The 21,916-nt window shown below is 32.3% G+C and overlaps 2 protein-coding genes across 2 annotated transcripts; both read right to left on the reverse strand.

Annotated features, from left to right (window-relative positions):
* Positions 1 to 7,912: 7,912 nt before the first annotated feature.
* On the reverse strand, positions 7,913 to 14,006 carry LOC143901077 (uncharacterized). Its single transcript, XM_077413034.1, has 4 exons — positions 13,371 to 14,006; positions 12,286 to 12,760; positions 11,228 to 11,482; positions 7,913 to 8,312 (listed from the first exon to the last, which is right to left on the reverse strand). Exons 1-4 carry the CDS (start codon positions 14,004 to 14,006, stop codon positions 8,095 to 8,097), a joined length of 1,584 nt encoding a protein of 527 aa, XP_077269160.1. The 3' UTR covers positions 7,913 to 8,094.
* A 120-nt stretch (positions 14,007 to 14,126) lies between these two features.
* LOC143901075 (uncharacterized) lies at positions 14,127 to 21,085 on the reverse strand. The gene is made up of 7 exons (XM_077413033.1): positions 21,051 to 21,085; positions 20,574 to 20,670; positions 20,068 to 20,502; positions 18,647 to 18,788; positions 18,245 to 18,340; positions 15,357 to 16,817; positions 14,127 to 14,418 (listed from the first exon to the last, which is right to left on the reverse strand). The coding sequence occupies exons 3-7, from the start codon at positions 20,329 to 20,331 to the stop codon at positions 14,129 to 14,131; spliced, it is 2,253 nt and encodes a 750-aa protein (XP_077269159.1). The 5' UTR covers positions 20,332 to 20,502; positions 20,574 to 20,670; positions 21,051 to 21,085; the 3' UTR covers positions 14,127 to 14,128.
* Positions 21,086 to 21,916: the final 831 nt, after the last annotated feature.

Raw genomic sequence — 21,916 nt, forward strand, 5'->3', positions numbered from 1 at the left:
TTCTGTTCTCTAATCTCCGTGATCTTGAAAATAATTCAAAAATCTGCCCCTCGAACTTATGAAAATCGACTTTTTACTTTTGGAAAAAAAAACTTTCTGATAATATCAAATAAATAGTTATATATATATATATGTATGTTCAGAGGCAGTTTTCGGGACATATCATGGAATGCAAAGGCAGTTTCCAGGACTTTTGTTGTTTTTCAGGACTGTCCCGAAAAATTTATATGTGTAACGGCAGTTTTCAGGACGTCCCGAAAACTGCCTTTGGACATAAAAAGTAACTGTCCTGGAATGTCCCTTCTGATATATGTTATATATATATAAATTTCTTTATACAGTGGCACTTTTCAGGACATGTTAATAATGTTAAGAATTTAATATGTACAGAGTTATATATATCATAAATCACAAATTATATTTCCAAACAATGATTTCTAGTAACGATTCAACTGAATATAAGCTTTTTATATATCTTTCTTATTTAACATATTATCGTGTAAAATATTTAAGTCCTGGAAAATGCCTTTATATCATTTGGAATATTGAAAATTGTTATTATTTTTGTATAAAAGGGTATATATACATATATTACAAATATTAGTAACTTTACTATTAAATAAACAATTATCTTATACTATAATACTCTAAACAATCCTATATTTTTTACTAATACCTTCAAATATTTTGTAATTAATTATATTTTTAGTCCCGAAAACTGTGTCTTTAAAGAAACAGATAGAAAAAAATTAATATTTTATATATATTTATATTTTTACAATATATTTTATCTAAAAAAATGGCCAGATCAATCTTTGAATTTAATACCAAATAGAAATTTGCATAAATCGTTTTTTGCTCAATTAATAATTGAAAAATATTTTTTAGTATTAATCTTATCAGAGACAAATAATTCAAATTTATACATCAAATATACTATAGCTTATACAACACTTAATTTCAGATGTTGTATTACTTTATTGGACAATAATCACAGTATAATGTAAATGCATTTTACTTTACTTTTTATTATTTGACATTAAGTATAGAATTTAACAAATGCAATAGACTAGAGATAGCTATAAAAGACCATTTTGCAACAATCACAATAAAATAATTAAATAAACCTTACAGTCTCAGTAATAAGTATATTTATATCTTGTATTTATTTTCACAAAAATTATTACTGCTTCTCTATGTGTAAATTCAATTGTATGTATAAAGTCAAAAGACACTTATATTGAGATAGAGAAAGAGAAAAAGGGCGAACACTATCAAACTTTTTTATACTGTAATATAAATAATTTAACTTCCGTCTGTATATATGGACCTATGGCGTCCAAGCCAAAATAATATCTGCTTGTAACTGTAAAACTTGCAAGCCTGCCAGAAAATATTAAATAAAAATATTAAATAAGATGTTTATCAAAATGATTATAAAATCGTCAACTACAATGTAGACAGACATTTTGTGAATTCTTCCAAATTTTTTTATATACTTTAAAGTATGGAAAAATAGTGTCAAACATGACAGACCCACGTATACACTCTGAGGGTGCAAAAAAATGTATACAGACGGAGGGTTAACAAAAAAACATCCAGTGCAAAAAAAAATTATTATACAATCATTCACTTTCACTGAATTTGTAAACTACTTTAAAAAACGTGTAAACTAATATCCTCACAGAATCTCATGAATAGGCTACAAAACTTCTTCCAGATAAAGAAATTATAAAACCACTACGTGTTATGTCCGAGCACTTACACACAAAATATGATACTAAAAAACAGACACTTCTATGACACTTTTCATGCCTATTGCTGACATAATTTGCTGTGAATTCGATACCACGTTACGAGACTCTAATAGCGAAGATATTTCAAGATAAAATCTTGCTTAAAAGAGGCCCATTTCATGTACATCGTCATCTACGAAATCCCGCAACATTGAATTTTATGACGTATCACATCCTTTTAATAATGAGCACATAAATGCAAAAGCATTTTCCTTTATGCACTCTATTCAATACTGTACTCACAAAAATAAACAAAATTACAACACTTAACGATTACTGACACAACGTATCTGTTTCATATTAGAAGATAGCACTATTTGTTAAGTTTTAAATTTACATATAATTAAATTTACATAAAACATATTCAGAAAATGTCAATGAGTGAGGTAGCCTGTTTTGTAGCCCATCAAGCCCATGGTCAAGATCATAGGTTATGTTTACGAATGTTAATGCGTTCGTAATATGCTAGCAAGGCCTATTGCACACGACATAGGGTCCGTTCCGTTTCACGCATATGCGGGCATTTATCTATAGCATACGTAACGTTTACTATAGAAAATGCGCGCATCATGCGTGAAACGGAACGGACCGATAGACTACGTTTTACACGGCCCGATTTACGCCGCAGTTATAACATCGATGTTATAACTACTGACGTTAAATGCTGTGTAAACGCTGTTTTATGACAAAATTATTACATCGATGTAATAACTTTGTCGTAAAAGAGCGTTTACACGGTATTTAACGCCAGTAGTTATAATATCGATGTTATAATTTTGGCGTAAATAGAGCCGTGTAAACAGTCATATGCTACATATCCAAAGAACAATACCGTCTACACCAATGACCATCCAGGAGTGCATTACGTTTCACGCATAATGCGTATTATTTAAGCTATAAGCGGGGAGCACACACTTCTGCACAACGCATAATGCGTAAGCATAAGAAAATTGATTGGTTCATACACATGTGCATAAGAAAATAGACCAATCAGTTTTCTTATGTTTACGCATTATGCGTTGTGCAAAAGTGTGTGCTCACCGCTATATCCACAGAAACTTGCATAAGCCCATAAACATAAGCATAAGAGAATTGATTGGTCCATATGCATGTGCATAAGGAAATAGACCACGCCGTTTCTTTATGCATATGGTTATGCACCTATGCAAGTTTGTCTGGATAGACCTTTAAGCTATATCCACACAAACTTGAATAAGCCCATAAACATAAGCATAAGAGAATTAAATGGTCCATATGCATGTGCATAAAGAAATAGACCACGCCGTTTCTTTATGCATATATGATTATGCACCTATGCAAGTTTGTCTGGATAGACCTTTAAGGTGGAAGCACATAAAATTGCAGGAGCCATGAGCAGAATGCAGAAGCTATATGCGCATGCGCTATATGGTGTCTGCATTCTGCCCATGGCTTCTGAATTTTCAATCTACATAAAAATACATAATGCATAGTTTATGTCGATTGGAAATTCAAGGCTATCGCACACAAAATTGCATAGGCTGCATAAGCATAGCATAAGACCGCTGGACCAATGAGCATCCAGCATAGAGTCGCCATATTGATTTACATAAGATGCTCATTGGTCCAGCGGTCTTATGCTATGCTTATGCAGCCTATGCAATTTTGTGCGCGATGACCTTCAGAAGCCATGGGCAGAATGCAGATACCATAGCCGTCATAGCGCATGCGCATATGGCTTCGGCATTCTGTCCATAGTTCCTGCAATTTTAAGCGGGGAGCACACACTTCTGCACAACGCATAATGCGTAAGCATAAGAAAATTGATTGGTCTATTTCCTTATGCACATGTGTATGGACCAATCAATTTTCTTATGCTTACGCATTATGCGTTGTGCAGAATTGTGTGTCCGGGCCCTTCAGCGGGGAGCACACTTCTGCATGACGAATAATACGTATGCATAAGAAAACTGATTGGTCTATTTTCTTATGCACATGTGTATGGACTAATCAATTTTCTTATGCTTACGCATTATGCATTGTGCAGAAGTGGGTGCTCCTCGCTTTAGCAAACTTTTAACTTTTATGGCGATAGTGACTGGCAATCGGCAATCAGAAACATTTTTCAACTGGCAGTTGCCATAGTTTGCGACGTATTGTAAAACCGGCTTTAAGCCAACTAGTGTTCCTTTCGCTGATTGGCTCCGCCATTTCTCGATCACAGCTTACAGTTCTTTGGTGGGAGTGAGACAAAGCTATAAGTGGGAATGAGACAAAGGGCCTGAGCAGAATGGACTGACTTATAATTTTAAGACAATGTTTTATGCAAATAAAATAAGTTTTCTTATGCTTACGTATTATGCGTTATGCAGTAGTGTGTGCTCCCCGCTTTAAGGTCTATCCAGACAAACTTGCATAGGTGCATAATTATATGCATAAAGAAACGGATTGGTCTATTTCCTTATGCACATGCATATGGATATGACATGGACCAATCAATTCTCTTATGCTTATGTTTATGCGCTATGCAAGTTTATCTGGATTGATCTTTAGGGGCATCCAGGAGTGCAACCGCTCACTGAGCCGCTAACAATAAGTAGCAATTAAGTGTGATTGGTTGGATTCAAAAGTAAGAACCAATCACATTCAATTGCTATTTAGCGGCTCAGTGAGCGGTCGTGCTTCTGGATACCCCCATTGTCTACTTCACTCATTAGGAGCATACAGGAGCACTACCGCTCACTTACAGCGAATTCGGGCGTTTGCACTAGTGCACACTGAATGCGCACTAATTAAAGTCGCTTAAATACACGTTCAAAAACATTTTAAGGTTAATCCAGACAAACTTGCATAGGTGCATAAGCATATGCATAAAGAAATGGATTAAGGCCGGTTTTCACACGCAATGATTAGTGGCGCCAACTGACTGGCATTCATTGACGCCAGAACCAACTGGCAAACTCACAAGTGTTTACACAGTGATTGGCGTATAATATAGAAAATATTTAACATTTATTAAACACACAATAAATGACAACAACCATATAACCTCAAACTTTGAGGTTATATGCTTTGGCCAATAACCGCCAGTAAACGCCACATTACTAGCGCCAGTTTGCATCAAGTGTTTACACTTGCATTTTTACTGGCATTAGTCGACTGGCGCGGCCTGGCGCCACCAATCATTGCGTGTGAAAACCGGCCTTTAGTCTATTTTCTTATACACATGTATATGGACCAAGCAATTTCCTTATGCGTATGTTTATGCGCTATGCAAGTTTGTCTGGATAGTCCTTTAAGGTCCGTTCCGTTTCACGCATATGCGCACATTTATCTATAGCATACGTAACGTTTACTGTTTAGTGAATAAAACAATCGTATAGATGCGTACAGAGATTATTTTGCTAGCTAAGAAGTATTTTAAGAGATATTTAAGATGATCTGTAAATAAAAATTGCCTAAAAATAAGCCTTAGTGCGCACTCGGTGTGCACTAGTGCAAGCGGCCGAATTCGCTATTAGTGGCTAAGTAGCAGTTGAATGTGATTGGTTGGATCCAAAGTTAAGAACCAATTGGATTTTCTTGATACTTAACAACTCAATAATCGGTCGTACTCCTGGATGCACCCGTTGCTGGATATATGTTAAGCCCTGTGTCCACGATGCTAGAAATCGCTCCGAGATCTCGGACGGAGAAAAAATTGACCAATCACATTTCAATAATTCGGCAATTGACCAATGCGATTGGTTAATTATTTATCCATCCAAGATCTCGGAGCAATTTCTAGCACGAGGACACAAGGCTTTACATATAAATTTAAGCATATGTAAATTTGAAACGTTAGGGCTAGCGCACATTGTCGTAGCGTCATATACGCCTTTACGTGAGAATCTTGCGTTACACGACACGCAATTCAATCTTAGGGTTACATGGGCTGATATTTTCCGCGTAACGCGTATCGCGTAACCAATCAGAGACTTTTCGCGTTTTCTGTTGCGCGGAATTGAATGTCCTTAGTTCACATGGGCCATTTTCTCCGCGTAACGCGTATTACGTAACCAATAAATTACGACGTTTGACATTTCTATTGGAACAGTCTAAAAGAATGAACGATATGATTGGTTACGCGATACGCGTTACGCGGAAAAAATGGCTCATGTGAACTAAGGACATTCAATTCCGCGTAACAGAAAACGCGAAATGTCTCTGATTGGTTACGCGATACGCGTTACGCGGAAAATATCAGCCTATGTAACCGCATCCTTACGCCACGCACAAAAAAGAACGTAACGTAACTAGTCTTTTACGTACGTTACGTTACGCTTTTTTTCGTGCGTTGCTATAAAATTGGCTTGCGTGTCGCGTAACCCAAGATTCTCATGTAAAGCAAGACGCTACGGCAATATTCGTGCTCTGGCCTTTACGTGTAGTGCTATCCTTTAACATAAAATAGCTACGTTGAACAGTGAACGTTAAGTGTCATTTGAATATATCCAGGAGCACGACCACTTACTAAACTGCTAAGAAGGAGGGAGGGAAAGAGAGAGGGAGGAGAAAGAGAGAGAGAGAGAGAGAGAGAGAGAGAGAGAGAGAGAGAGAGAGAGAGAGAGAGAGAGGTTTATTTCTCTTTGTCATACATACAGACCGCCATGTTCTTAGTTGTACGGAATTGGGACCCACTAAAAACATTTAAGGCCCGGACACATAGAAAAACTTAAGCAGTAAAACTCAAGCAGTAAGCAAATCAGCCAATCACAGTCAAGAACTTAAGGCACGGCCCTGAGCGGTAGCGAATCCATACCGTTGATTTCTTACTGCTTAAGTTTAACTGCTTAAGTTTTTCTATGTGTCCGGGCCTTTACACGTAACTAAGTTTTAAGCTGAGTTTCCACTGAGCGCGTCACACGTCTTGTCATCCAAGTTAACCAATCAAAACATCCCATTTTGATCCCGTCACAAGTAATGTAATAAAATGAGATGTGTTGATTAATTGACTTGTGATGACGCGACGCGTGACGCGCTCAGTGGAAACTCAGCCTTAGTCGTAATCGTAAGGCCATAAAAAAATAGACCAATCACACTCGATTATTCTTCGAGCGCAAGGAGAATAATCCACTGTGGATTGGTTTATTTTCTTACGGCCTTACGATTATGGCTAAATCTTTGTTACGTGCAATGGCCTTTACTGTTACATAGACATAGTATATACAGTAGCGACTGTATATACTGTGTTTATGTAACCATCAATATCTTTTTAAGCATAATTGACACAATAAATTTTTTTTAAGGGTTGAAAGTTGTAACAACTTAATTTTGACTGCAATAAAACTTCTCCAACGTGTCACATATTGTATAGTCATAATATGCCAAAATTACATTAAAATAACACTTTTGCCACTTTAATTGTAAATTTTTCAAAATTGTGACGTGATAAAGCAATTTGGCAATCGGGATCGTATTTAGAGTCTTAAAAGCTAAGAAACGATTATTTTCATTCTTGTGCTAAAAAAAAAAGTAATTTTTTGTTGAACAGTGTTATTATCACATGTTATGCTCAATGTGAAGCCTGTCTGATATTTATTTGTACATATGTCTATTAATTTTAATCTTGATTTAATTTAGTCTTTATTTTTTTAACTTTTTGAACTAAAAAAAGTTAAAGACTTTAAGTTAAACCAAGATTAAAGTTAATCTACATTTAAAAGGGCCATTAACTGTACCTTCGGTTAACCGACGTTCAATAACCGTTGGTGAAACTGGCCCTAATAGAAATAAACATAAGAAGGCTTCGGTTAAATACTATTAATTGTTATGTGCTTTAGATCTAAGTTTAACTGCTTCATGTCCATTTCTACCAATGTAGATTAACTTTAATCTCGGTTTAACTTACTTCCTACCTTTTTCTAATTTTTAGAACTAGAAAAAGATAGAAAGAGTAAGTTAAAATTAATCTGCACTGAATAAAAATGGACATCAGTCTGTTAAAGCCTACTAGTTTCGTTCAGGAATAATTTACATAGTTTTATTTTATATGTACGTTCTGGCACATTATTTGCGAAAAATGTCATAATATATGTTATGTAATCATCATAAATATTACATAAAAATTACCTATCTTATTATTGAAAAAAATTAATTCTTTATTACAATAAATTCGTTATTTATTAATATTGTTTTTTGGAAAAAATCTTTTACATTTAAAAAACAATTATATTTAATTAAAAAAAAATTAAATCGTATATCAATCGACAGGATTATAAAAATAAAGATTTAGATATTTGAAATATTGTTGAATATATGATCATTGAATATATGACTTTTACTTCCGTTTAATTTTGCCACTTATAATATTATGGATCTGTGTTCTAATTTGAGCAACAGTTCGATTCTTCAAGTTCTTATTTTTTTCCTTTGCGAGGGCCATTTTCTTGCCAAATGGCAATTGTTTACTGGCAATTTCTGTTGGAAATTCTTCAAATAGTGCGTCATATTCTTCTTTTGTCCAAGGCCTTCTTTTTGTTATACCAAATGGAGATGCTGCAAAATAAATCAAATATTATTATTAAAATTAATAATATTTCTTCTTGTTCGATAATTTGAATAAAGAATAACAAAGAACAATGATCCACTCGAATTTAATATAAATTTTCATTTATATTAATGTATCAGATTACTTCAAAGCTCTTTTTAGAGTATTGAAACTTTTTTAAATTAAAAATAAAAAGTAATAAGTCATAATTATAATATATAAAAATTATAATGTGCGAAAGTTTCTAAAATGGATATAAGTTAAGATGTTCCTGCTAATACAAACCACTAATAAATGCAGATATGCACGTTAAAATATCTGTTTAATATCTCTGTAATATGCACTGCAATCCAATAAATCTTCTTGGAATTAGTTTCGACTCGAATCTTCTGCAGCCAAAGGATGACTGATAACAGTGGCAGACTTCGTCTCTGCAACGGTCTTATTATAACGGTTGATGTCCTCACAATAATGTAATTCAAACAATTAATAATATTTTCTCCTTGTAAGATCCGTTACTGCAATCTCACGCAGTACAAATTAGTGAAATAAGTTCACGGAACGAGCTGAATTTGATTACCGGAGTAGCACTGCATCTCGAGATTGCAATAAAATTTTGCGAGAAAAAAGATTATTGATTGTTTGGATCACCTTGTTTTGCGCGTGTGTGTGTGTGTGTGTGTGTGAATGTCGATTGTCATAACAAGACCGTTGCAGAGACAAGAAGGCCTACTAATTTTCTTGTTATCAGTCATCCTTCGGCTGAAAATGATTTGAGTATAGATCAAAACTGGTTCCACAGATTTATTGAAGAGAGAGAGAGAGAGAGCGAGAGCGAGAGCGAGAGCGAGAGCAAGAGAGAGAGAGGGGGGAGTAAGATATAAAGAAAATTGTGAAACAAAAAATTCATTTGTGAGTATGTGTTGTAAGCATAAGTTGGTAACTAATTGTAAATAATGTTGATTTTGATTCTAAGCGACTCTCTTTATCATATAGTTTACTTTTAATTATTTTTAATTATAAATACTCTTCTAATGCATAGAAACATTAATATATATATATATATATATATATATATATATAAATTATAATAAAGCGTCCAAATATATACATTCTAATTATTTAAGTTTAGAAACTAGGTAAAAGTTAGTCATACCGATTATGAATATGATATACTGTATGTTTGGAGTTTTATTATAATGTATATTAAAATAAATAATAAGTTGAGACTCTCGAAAATTTAAATGATAAAAGAATGGCTATGAGAGTCAGACGCAGTTATCGGTACGTAAAAGATCGGAATCACTGATTTATTCTCAGAATAATATACATTCATACGTTTCGGCTCGGGATTGAGCCATCTTCAGCAAGCAAGATAAATTAATTACTCCTGTTCTCCATTCCTGTTGAGTGAGTTTAGAATTCGAAGATCCAAACCGACATTAACTGTTAGATTGATCTGTAATAAATGTTTCTTACAATTCAAGTCAAATATTGCATGATATAATTAAACTCACCCGACAGTCAGGAGAACACAAATATCACAAAATCATGTAGCGTAGTGTGTGAGTATATAATAGAACTGTATATAAAGAGACGGAAACACCGAACTTGTCATGGTGACGGTTGCGAAATATCTAGACAAGTTCGTCGGTGTTTCCGTCTTTTTATATACAGTTCTATATTATATACTCACACACTACTCTATATGGCTACAATTACTCGACTTGTTGCATCACGGTTACGCTAGCGATAATCGCGAGTTTTACAATCTCACTCCGTCGATGCAACAATTATTTTTGGCGTGCGCACGATGTGGTTTGGACGCGGCGTCTGGCGACGCGTGATTTGGTTGTTGCTTGATGTATAATGTATAACATCTCACTTGAAAAGGGCCTGATTGAGGCCGAAACGTTGTGAAGAGGAAGAATAAAGAAGTAATAGCCAGTGGGGTCAAGTAATTTTTTGAAGTTCTTATTTTTAAGTTTAACCGAATATCTCAAAAACTGAGCTTAGCAGGTAAAAATATTTAACTAAATCTTATATTGTTTCAAGAGGGACATTTCTAATATTTAAGTACATTTTTTTTAGATAGAATACTTTCAAAATTTTAAGGTGATGTTTGTTTATAAATAAATCTCTATAAATGAATATTTTTAGGTGTATTAATCGATGTAAATTTTCCTTCTCTATAAAAAACTATTATTAACGTATACATAAAAATTGTTAATTTAGAAGTTATTTTATACTTTACACTGAAATACATATTTTGATTTAAAATGTAAAATATTTTTATAAAATATTCATTTTTTTATGATCTTATTTTAATAATTTTAAGTATAGGATAAACAGACAAATCAGTATAAAGAAAATATATAGTTTTTTTTTTAAATCTTTAAATTAAAAATTTTTGTAATGTTTTCTTTACACCGATTGATCTTATTATTCTGTACTTAAAACTATTAAGTTAAGATAATCGAAAAATGAATATTTTACAAAATCTTTACTATTTTCTAACAAAATATGTAAATATAAAGTATAAAATCATTTTTAAATTAATAATTTTTAAGTATATATTTATAATAGGTTTTTGTAGAGAAAGAAAAACTGTATCAATTAGTATACCTAAAAATATAAAGTTTTATTTAAAAAAAGGTCATTTTGAAATATAGGAAGTGCTTTTATTTAGGAATAAAACGTGCTTATTATAAGATGTCCCCTTTGAAATAATATAATCTGAAACATTTTTGTTTGTCGAGCTCAGTTTTCAACATATTGGATTGTTTAAAACAGGACACCCTATATGTTTAGACATAACTAAGAAAACGATACTAAATAATATTTAAGGAAATACACTGTTATTTGATAAAAAAAATTTATGAAAACTATATAAAATATATAATAAAAATGAAAATAAACTTACTACTGCGACGTTTCTTCATTCTTGAAGAACAAATTGTATACGAATCGTTGTCGTTATTTACATTTGCACGATTTTGACGCGTAATTTTCTTTTTGTTTATAGACCTTTGTTGACTATCTGTTATAGAAGTTTCAAGAAAGTTTCTTCCTGATTGTTCTGAGGAAGGTTCACATGAATTTATCATACATGTTTCAGCATTGTTTTCCGATTCTTCACTCGAGGACGTGTCTTTACTCGCACCTTGTATTGCTTCGTCTATTATCATAATACGTAATACAATATTATAATAATTGTTATGTAAGTACATATAATAAAAATACACAAAAATAAAAAAAAATGTACAATAGTTAAAGAGGTTCAGTGGCTACATACCAGTTCAGCCATCAGTTTCATGAAATTTTAATATAATATGTTGTTCTGGAATGCAAAATAGAATTATATGAATTTTTGGTGAATTTTCACCGTCCCGTTTTGAAAAAAATCTACTCCAAAAATTTGAAAAGTACAATTTTTGAAGATTTTTTTTAAAACGGGACGGTAAAAAATTCCCAAAAATTTACATAATTCTATTTTGCATTCCAGAACAACATATTAAAATTTTATGAAACGCTGCATTTTTAATATAGGTTTTTATGGGAAATGACATATATTGCATACCTTCAGAATAAAATAAGTGCAAAAAAATGCAAATGATAAGGAAAAAAAAATATGCACATGTAACTTAATAATTTACAAATAAATGAGCGAAAAAAAGGGAAAGGTTACCGCACATTTCGTAGAAAAATTAATTATTAAAGCATAAATTGCTTGATTTTTCGTCTGCTGGACTGCCACGATTGTGAACGACGTGAACAGCAGCACGCACTATACACGCGGCGACCAATCAGAGCAATTCCCCTTCATTCCCACTACTTCAAACGCTAGTGCGCTTTTCCAGAACCCCCGCGTTCCACTACTCCCCCCGATGAAGCCATCGAACCTCTTTAATATATTTTATAAGAGAAACTCGGAGAAATATATATAAAATAATAAAACACACAAGTAGTGCATATATATACCTGAATCATTACTATTGGACTTTTGTAACACATTTTCACCTAATGCTGCTTCAAGAAACTTCGTCATGCGGATGATCTCCACTGCTGGTATCGACTGCCGATAATGACGTTTATGAATCTTTTCGTGGTGTCCCATAAAGTTTGCCAAATCATCCACTTCATTTTCAGATAAATTCAACGTAATGCAAGTTGTAGCAATATGCTTGCGTAATTCAGTGCCCCTTAATGCATGTGGTATCTGTGCACCACATTTTTGAGAGAAATATCGCATAAGGACACATGCCCTTAAATATTTGAAACTGCGCTTACTGCTACTACGTATGCCGAACACATAGGGATTCTTTTCAAGAACATTCGCATCTTTTCGATGCTTCAAAATTAATTCAATACATTGAACTAATTCTGTGTCTAAAATTACAGGCACTGTGCGTCCTAATTTCCCGCGAATTAAGAATCTCACATATTTATCAGCAACCTATATACAAAAATTATAAAATTATTTTGTTAAATTATATACAATATAATCAATCATAAAAATACAATTAAAAGACCCCGCACGGTGGAAATTGGATTTCGGTGGAATTGACCAAAACTTCTAAAATAGATGGTTCATGTGATGCTGATCAAAGCCACAATGGGCAAGATTTACAATAGTAGACTGTTTAGGCGCTATCAGAGTTTAAAAGTCAAAATAAAGTATTATTTTACTACTATATTATGGAAAAATGGAATATAATGTATTATTCGGCAGAACCATACAACTTATTCTTTTTATTAATACAAAAATATGTATTTTTTCACATAAATACATATTTTTATATTAATAAAAAGAATAAGTTATATGTTTCTGCAGAATAATGCATTGCAATCCACAATATAATACTAAAATAACACCTTATTTTGACTTTTAAACACTGCTGGTGCCTAAATGATCTATTATTATAAATCTTGCTTATTGTGGCTTCGATCAGCATCACATAAATCGTCTATTTCCGAAGTTTCAACCAATTTCACCAAAATCCAATTTTCATAAGAACCGTGCAGGGTCTTTTTGTTTATACATCAACAAAAAAAATATTTTATACCTGTTGTAAATTTGAACCTAATGATTTATATAAATCTAAACAAGTTTCCCTTGTTATGCCTTCGCGAGCATTAAAATCTTCTATAGTAACACGTTCAATTTCTCCTGCTCTTCTCCTATTAAAAACTTGCATAGATGTAAGTGTAACTTTTGCAAGCTCTTGCCATGTTTTGTACGTGAATTTTTTTTGAAGATTAGTATATAATAATCTTCTTTCACTCTTCAGATATGAGTGTAGCATTTTTATATCCTCCATAGATGGAAGTGTAACTTTTTTCTGTCTTTTATATTGTGTCACATTTTCTTCTACTATTTTGTTTATAGATGTCCCATAATCTTCATTTAATATTTTTAAAAAATTTTCTGTGCTACTTTGCTTTGTTATATCATTTGTTTTTATACATTCTGTTATGAATAAGTTACCAACGTGTTTTAAATATGTTCCAATATTTGATGCAACTGATGGTGCACCATATTTTTTATTAACATAATCAAAATCAGCTACTTTATTTACTGTTTTAAGACAGTCATCATATATCGTAGGATCGTATATATCAGAAAACTGTTTTATGTTAGGGTTAATCTCTTTTAATGTGATAAGAAACCGTCCTAATAATCGAAGTCTAGCACGTATCATATCTTGTTGATGTTGATGACTGTACTTGATACATAGTTTGTTTGCGTATGTTATTAGTAATTTATCGTATCTAATACATCGTGTAACATCATCTTCCCTCAAAACTGGGAATAAAACTTTTCTTACTGTCTCACTTGCGCATGGATCATTCCCATTACAGCACGTCCCAGAATTTGTACATTTCTGCCTTTGGATACATTTGCACATTGTTTAAAATGATGCCTAATATTATTTTTAGTAAACCATCCTTTACATTTTGCACAACAGGTAAAGTCTCGTACTGTTTTACGACTATTCTTGGCAGGCCTTCGACAAACAACTAACGCCCCCGTATTTACAGAAGGATCTGTATTGTGTATGAAATTTCCTTTCCTCCTAATGGTTTCTATAATTTTTTTCCTTTCTAAATTGCCTAAAATAAAAATAATATTAAGTAATGCATATTAAGGCTCTTAAGTATACGCCGCGGCCATATTAGAGTTCCTATAATAACAGTTAAGCCAATGTGGTGACGATTTTTTATTGGTTTCGCCATATGTTTCAGCCAAGTTAGTGGGAGTGAGATAAGCTATAAGTGAGAGTAAGACAAAGCTATCATGGTCGCCATATGCTTCAGCCAAGAAGTTAGTGGAAGTAAAGGCCATTGCACGTAACAATGTTTTAGTTGTAATCGTAAGGCCGTAAGAATCACAGGCGATTATTCTTTTCGCGCTTGAAGAATAATCGAGTGTGATTGGTCTATTTTCTTACGGCCTTATGATTAAAATTAAATCTTTATCAGGTGCAATGGCCTTAAGACAAAGCTATAACGGTGTCCTAACTCTTATTATAGGAACTTTAGGCCATATTAGATTATGATGCCAGAAGCGAGAAATGACATGTTGAGAATTCTTGCGTGCCATTTCCAAATAAACAGATATTTGTATAAAATAATACTTCAGATCACTTCAACACACTTTGAAAGTACTTCGAAGTTTATCCTTTTTCCTTAAGTTAATAAACAGCTATACAATGAATGTGTAAACAAAACCTGCGCTTGCACATAATTCTGCATGATTAGACTTCGTATTACATTTATTTCACGGCTGTTTATTAATAAGAAAAAGGGATAGACCTCGAGGTAATTTCGAAGTGTGCTGAAGTGATCTAAAGTGTTATTGTATACAAATATTTTTTTATTTATTTTTGGCACGCAAGAATTCTTAGTGTGTCATTTCTAGAGCCTAGAAGCCTTAATAATAATAATATAAAAACTTACATTATAATTTAAATATATTTACAAATTATTAGATAATACACACTTATAAGAAATGTACAATAAAATTTTATAAAATTCAAAAATATAATTACCTTTTGGTAATAATGAAAATTTTTTTACATCAGATTCTAATTTATGCACATTTTCTAAATGACGTGCAATCTTACTTTGAAATTTTTTGCAATAGTAGCAAAAATTCTTTTTTTGAAGTCCCTTAGATTGAGAGACTGGAATACATAAATTTTCTTCTTTACAACCAAATGTATTTACAGACGAAATGTCTATTAGTGACTCTGAAGAATTTTTATCATTATTTTTAGAGCTGTTATTGTGGATGCTTTCATGTTCTGTAGTTTCTGCTTCAACTTCAATTTCCGATGTTGAAGGTAGATATTCGGAAGTATTTGTTATGTTTGTAGAAGCAATATTATTAGTATTATCATTATCACAAGATAATGTTATATTATTATCACCATCATTAGACCACATAGAATTTTTAGCATTAGTAACATCATCCAATATAATAGAAGAATTGTCATCGTCAAAGGGAAATATAATGACATCATTGAGAACAACACCTGTTACAGAATTATTGGCGCTGCCTTTGTCAGAAAATGTTACATTCTTATAAGAATCATTATTTATCAAATTATTAATATCACTATTAATGACAATACAATTAATATCAGTACCATTAATATCAGTTCCATTAACATTAGTATTAGTACTAATATCAGTATTAATATTACTGTTCACAGTTTTACAGCCATTGCCATTATCGCAAAATAAATTAATATCATCTGTATAATTGTTGGCATTAATAACACTATTTACTATGCTATGACCTTTGCCATTATCGCAGGAAGATGTCATGTTACTGTTAGAATTATTACCATTCGTGGAATTGTTGATATTAATATTACCATTTAACGTTTCATAATTATTGTTATCATTACATGAAAATGTTGCGTTAAGGTTTACAGCCTTTACTCTCTCTTTACTATGCTTATCAAAGTCATTGGAAAATATCACGGCATTATCAGACTCAGCATGTCTCATAGGATCGCTGACATTACTTTCATCATTCATTGCATTGTGGTCATATCCATTATCACAAAGAAATATCACGTTATCATAATCAGTATTATTTGTATAATTGTTAGCATTAACAGTACTATCTACTATGCTATCACCTTTGCCATTATCGCAGAAAGATGTCATGTTACTGTTAGAATCATTACCATTCGTGGAATTGTTGATATTAATATTATCATCTAACGTTTCATAACTATTGCTATTATTACAGGAAAATGTTACGTTAAGGTTTACAACCTTTACTTTCGTTTTACTATGTTTATCACAGTCATTGGAAAATATCATGGCATTATCAGACTCAGCATGTATCATAGGATTATTAGCGTTACTTTCCTCATCGTGGCCAATTTTATTATCAAGAGAAGATATCACATTATTGTCCAAATCAATGCCGTTACTCAAACTGTTGGTATTGATACAGTCCATATTAGTAGTGCAAATATCTCGCTGTGGTATTTCTGTAGTTACGGTAAGAAATAAGAACATATATAAATCTGTAGTAGATAATAGAAATGCAATCCAGTATACAATTTCAAAACCATTGTACGTAACAAAATTTTAAGCCCAAAGCACAACGACTATGACAGTCATAGTCGTTGACGTAAAGGCCATTGCACGTAACAAAGTTTTAGTCGTAATCGTAAGGCCATAAGAAAATAGACCAATCACACTCGATTATTCTTCGAGCGCGAAGAGAATAATCGATTGTAATTGGTTTATTTTCTTACGGCCTTACGATTATGGCTAAATCTTTGTTACGTGCAATGGCCTTAAGTAACGCACAAACTTTGGCGTATCCTGATCTGTCAGGTCGGGGACTACGACCGTCGTCGTTACATCATGTTACCTTGATAGCACAGTGTCAGTTACACAAATTTCGTGCATATTAACAGCACCACGACGGCATTATGACGGCACCAACTGACACTGTGCTATCAGGGTATGTGCTCTAGTCCATGTCGTAACCGTAAGAAGGGCCGTAAGAAAATTAACCAATCAGTTAATTATTTTTCTCGCAATTAAAAAAAAATCCATTGTGATTAGTCAATTTTTTTACGGCCTTACGGTTATGACTAAAATTTTGTTATATGCAATGGCCTCTTAAGGGAGAGAGTCTCGTGTAACACGCTAACAAATAAAGTAATTTTTGGAATTTTTTTTGGAAAAATTAATGCGACGGATTTTTTTCAAACTTTTAGAATATTTTATTATACATTTTAAAAATTAAAAAACATTTTTTTGTAAAAAATAACAGTTGTGTTAAGAACTATAGAGGTTACGAGGTCGCGGTCTTGTCGCCGAAGTTGTAAATCGGCGGGCGTTATAGCGCCTGTTGTACTCGCCTGAAACAAAAATAAAAAAAATGTTCTTATTCTTTATAAAATTACGTCGTCGATGAGCCTAAAAAAGAAGGTAAAAGTGAAAAATTAAGGAAAACGGCGGGACTTAAAAAAACAATTTTTTTGTCAAAATTGCAATTTTTTTAAGTCCCATCGTTTCCTTAATTTTTCAGTTTTACCTTCTTTTTTAGGTTCATCGACGACGTAATTTTATAGAGAATAAAAAATTTTTTTTTATTTTTGTTTCAGGCGAGTACAACAGGCGCTATAACGTCCGCCGATTTACAACTCCGGCGACGAGACCGCGGCCTCGTAACCTCCATAATTCTTAACACAACTGTTATTTTTTAACAAAAAAAATTTTTTTTATTTTTTGACATGTATAATAAAATACTGTAAAAGTTTGAAAAAAATCGCATTAATTCTTCAAAAAAAAATTTCAAAAGTTACCTTACTTTTTAGCGTGTTACACGAGACTCCCCCCTAACACTACTTACAGTACTACTGTACTACTTACACTACTAACAGTACTTAACACTACTTACTGTTGTTATTGGCCACTAATTTTACATTTTCCAGAACAATACATGGATTATTTGTATTTAAGTTTTTAGCAACTTCAGAAAGATGGTCTTTATTTTCTGTAAAAATAGAATATTTAATTTCAATTATTTCATAAGAAACTAGAAAAACGTATAAAAGGTCCGAAATATTTGAGGGGGTTACACATGGGGAAAGGCAATTCAGGGAATAGTATTAAAGCACTACTAAGAGTAAGATGTGGAAATATGGAGGATAGGAATAAATATTAATTAGAGGAGGAGAAGGAGACAGTGTGTTTTGCAAACAAGGATATGATCAAAGACTGGTTTAAGATTTTAGGTAAAAATTATGTTGAATTAATAGGATATGGTATGATGTGTTAGATAGTACAAAATGTTACTTACTATTTTGTGCAATTACACGTAAAAAACATTTTTTTTTACGATTTCTGTCACATTTAACAGTCATTTTCCTCAATTTTTTACTTTTCACGTGATATTTATGGTGATTGCATACAAATAACACATATTTTGCCATTTTTTTACACTGAAATAAATTTTTACATTAAATGAATCTTCAACGAAGCAATCCAGGTTTCAGTAGGTTTTAATAGATTGAAACAAATGAACTACGTTAACGGTTTGATTCTTGCACAGGACGCGCCAATACTAGAGAATAAAGGTAGGTTTTCATGGGCAGTAAAATGCAGCAGCAGCGAGCAGGGACTTTAAGCCAGTGGCACACGGTGCATGTTTTTTCCTGCTGAATCGCTTGCAATCTAGTAAATTACTATAATTGCACCACTTCAGCACTCAAGATTTTTAATAATTTACTAGATCGCAAGCAATCCAGCAGGAAAACATCTCCGTGCGCCGCTGGCTTTTTATTCTCGACAAATATCGCATACGATATTTTAGGAATGTCAGAAAATCACACTTTGCAAGTGTGCTATTGGTTGCAGTGTGTGATATTCATCGTATGCGATATTTTTCAAGAATAGAGCCCCAGTTTAGTAATTTCTAATTAAAGTCATTAATCAACACATTGAACGCATACTACAAATACGGTCAATTGTTTTATTTGCTACTAATACTACGTTTACGCGAGCGTTACTTTTGTAATAACTTACGATAATTTACTCGTTTACGCGGAGTAAATTATCGTAAGTTACTACAAAATTTTGTTTACGCAAAAGAATTATCGTAGTTACTACAGAAATAACGCTCGCATAAACGTAATATAAGATAATATTACCACAAAATCTCATAAATACACATACTACGTTTACGCGAGCGTTACTTCTGTAGTAACTTACGATAATTTACTCGTTTACACGGAGTAAATTATCGTAAGTTGCTACAAAATCCCGTTTACGCGAAGGAATTATCGTTACTACAAAATAACGATCGCGTAAACGTAGTAACAATAAAGTTTTTTACAAGATAAAGGAAGTATAACTACTTCATGAAATTGTTTGAGTAGCTCTAACAAACGAAACATAATACCAAAAAGCAGACATTTTTATAATATTTCTGATATATATATTGCTAGCATTATTTGCTGCCAATTCAATATTACGTTACGAAACTGTTACTACGTTTACGCGAGCGTTATGTAATAAGCGTTTATGCAATAACTTGTGATTTTTCAATGCGCGTAAACGAGTGGTCTCTAGCAGAGAGAGATCCCTGTTTATGCAGAATGAATAATCAAACGTTATACATAAGGGTCTCTGGAAGCATCACCCGTTTACGCGGAGTGAATTATCGTAAGTTATGATTTGTTATAATTTGATTAAGTTATTATATTTGAACAATTTACTCACATCCAGCTCTTCCGAAATTTCTTCCGCGTCAGCAGCAGTTTTAGGCGATTTTTTTAATCGCTTGTTTAACTTATCCAACCAATCACTTTCCTGTGCCACTAAAACACGAACTTCCCCGTACTCATGACTAACATTTTGTAAATGTCTATAGCGTTTGTATATACGATCTGTAACATCTGTCCATCGTGCATTTAAGAAAGTGAAGCGTCTACCAAGTTCTTCAACGGATGATTCTTCTGAACTTAATAGTTTATCATTTCCCATTTCGTTCAAGTTTCTAAATTCTTCCACTCGTTTGTCAATGTTGTCTTTCAGCGCTTGATATCGACCACGAATTTGAAACAGCTCAACTGAAGATGTTATTCTTGACTCTATTGGTATCTCCTTTTCTAAACTTGACAGCCACTTTGTAAAATTTTTTATACCATTAATAATCTAACGAAAACAAAATTATTATGCAACAAAAAATATTTTTATTTTTATTTATAAAGATCATGTATACTTACGTTATCATTTTTCTTTAAAGTACTCTTATATTTGTCGTTTAAACTTTTAGCTTCGTTAACAATTGTGTTCCATTTATATGTTACTACTTCCAATTTGCTGTTTAACAGGCTTGCAAAATTAGATTCAGATTTTTCGAATATTTTATTTGCTAATAATCGAAGTGCTTCTAATTGCGGTTTTGTTTTATCTATTTTTCGAAAAAACAAACGAATTTGCTCTAATTTATGCTCTATTTTTTTGACATTATCCATAATGTCTTTAGATAAATTTTCTAGATACAATAACGATTTTTTCAACCAAAATTCAAGAGTAGAAAGTTTAGTATCAAACGTTTGCAAAATTGTGATATCTGATACATGCATTATATTAATAAATTTCTTATGAAAAAAAAGTCATAACATAATATAAATATAATAACTAGATAAAAAACAAGCACTTTTTTGCATTATATTACACGTATTTTATTTTCTATTTACTTTTGGTAAGAGTCTGTTGTTCCTCTTCCAAAATGATAAGAATATCACTTCATTTAGTATTTACATCTTGCAATTCATCTTTAAGTCGCTGTCCTGAAGAATCATCATTTACCTTCGCTATTAAATCTTGTCCAGTAGAGTTAATATATTTGAAAGTTTCTTCCTGTTCTTTTAACGAGCTTTGTGTATCTTTAAATCTTTTTATTTGCTCTTCCATAATTTTCTCGTCTAATATAATTATATGTTCTGACAATAGAACACTTTCCACATTTAATAATGTAATAATTAATATAAACGATATCAGATTGGTGACTGCCTTAATGTATTTTTTAGGCGGTGTTCGATTAATGGCATTAATTATTTCAGTCAATCGTTCGGATAACCTGAATATTACGTTCTATTAAGCAACACATCAAATTTATAATATGTGTATATGTATATATTTACAATAATACTTACGTTGCATACAAATTCTCCCACTTAATCAAAAAAGTTTTTACGTCTGTCTCCATATTACTAGTTTCTGTAACAGCAACTTGATTTTCTGACAATTCTTTTGCTTTTTCAAGTATCTTTCTTATGCGCTCATCATGGGATTTCATTGATTTCATTTTAACCTGAATAAAATGTTTTAAGATTAAGATTAAAATAGCGTACATTCATATTAAAAATTAAATTATATTAAAGGCAATATTTTAGCTTACCCTAAATGGTTTTTTATTGTTTTCTTTATTTGTATCAAACCACTTGGTGTAACTTTCCAACATCAAATTTAGACTAGCTAATTCAGTCCGGAATTTCTTTACTTCCTCCAGATAATCTATGCGTCTCTTTATCATGAAAACGATTATTTGTTGCTGTCCAAC

This window comes from Temnothorax americanus, unplaced genomic scaffold (genome assembly GCF_048541705.1).
Source record: "Temnothorax americanus isolate GAGA-0224 unplaced genomic scaffold, ASM4854170v1 Scaffold311, whole genome shotgun sequence".
In the NCBI taxonomy this organism is placed as follows: domain Eukaryota; kingdom Metazoa; phylum Arthropoda; class Insecta; order Hymenoptera; family Formicidae; genus Temnothorax; species Temnothorax americanus.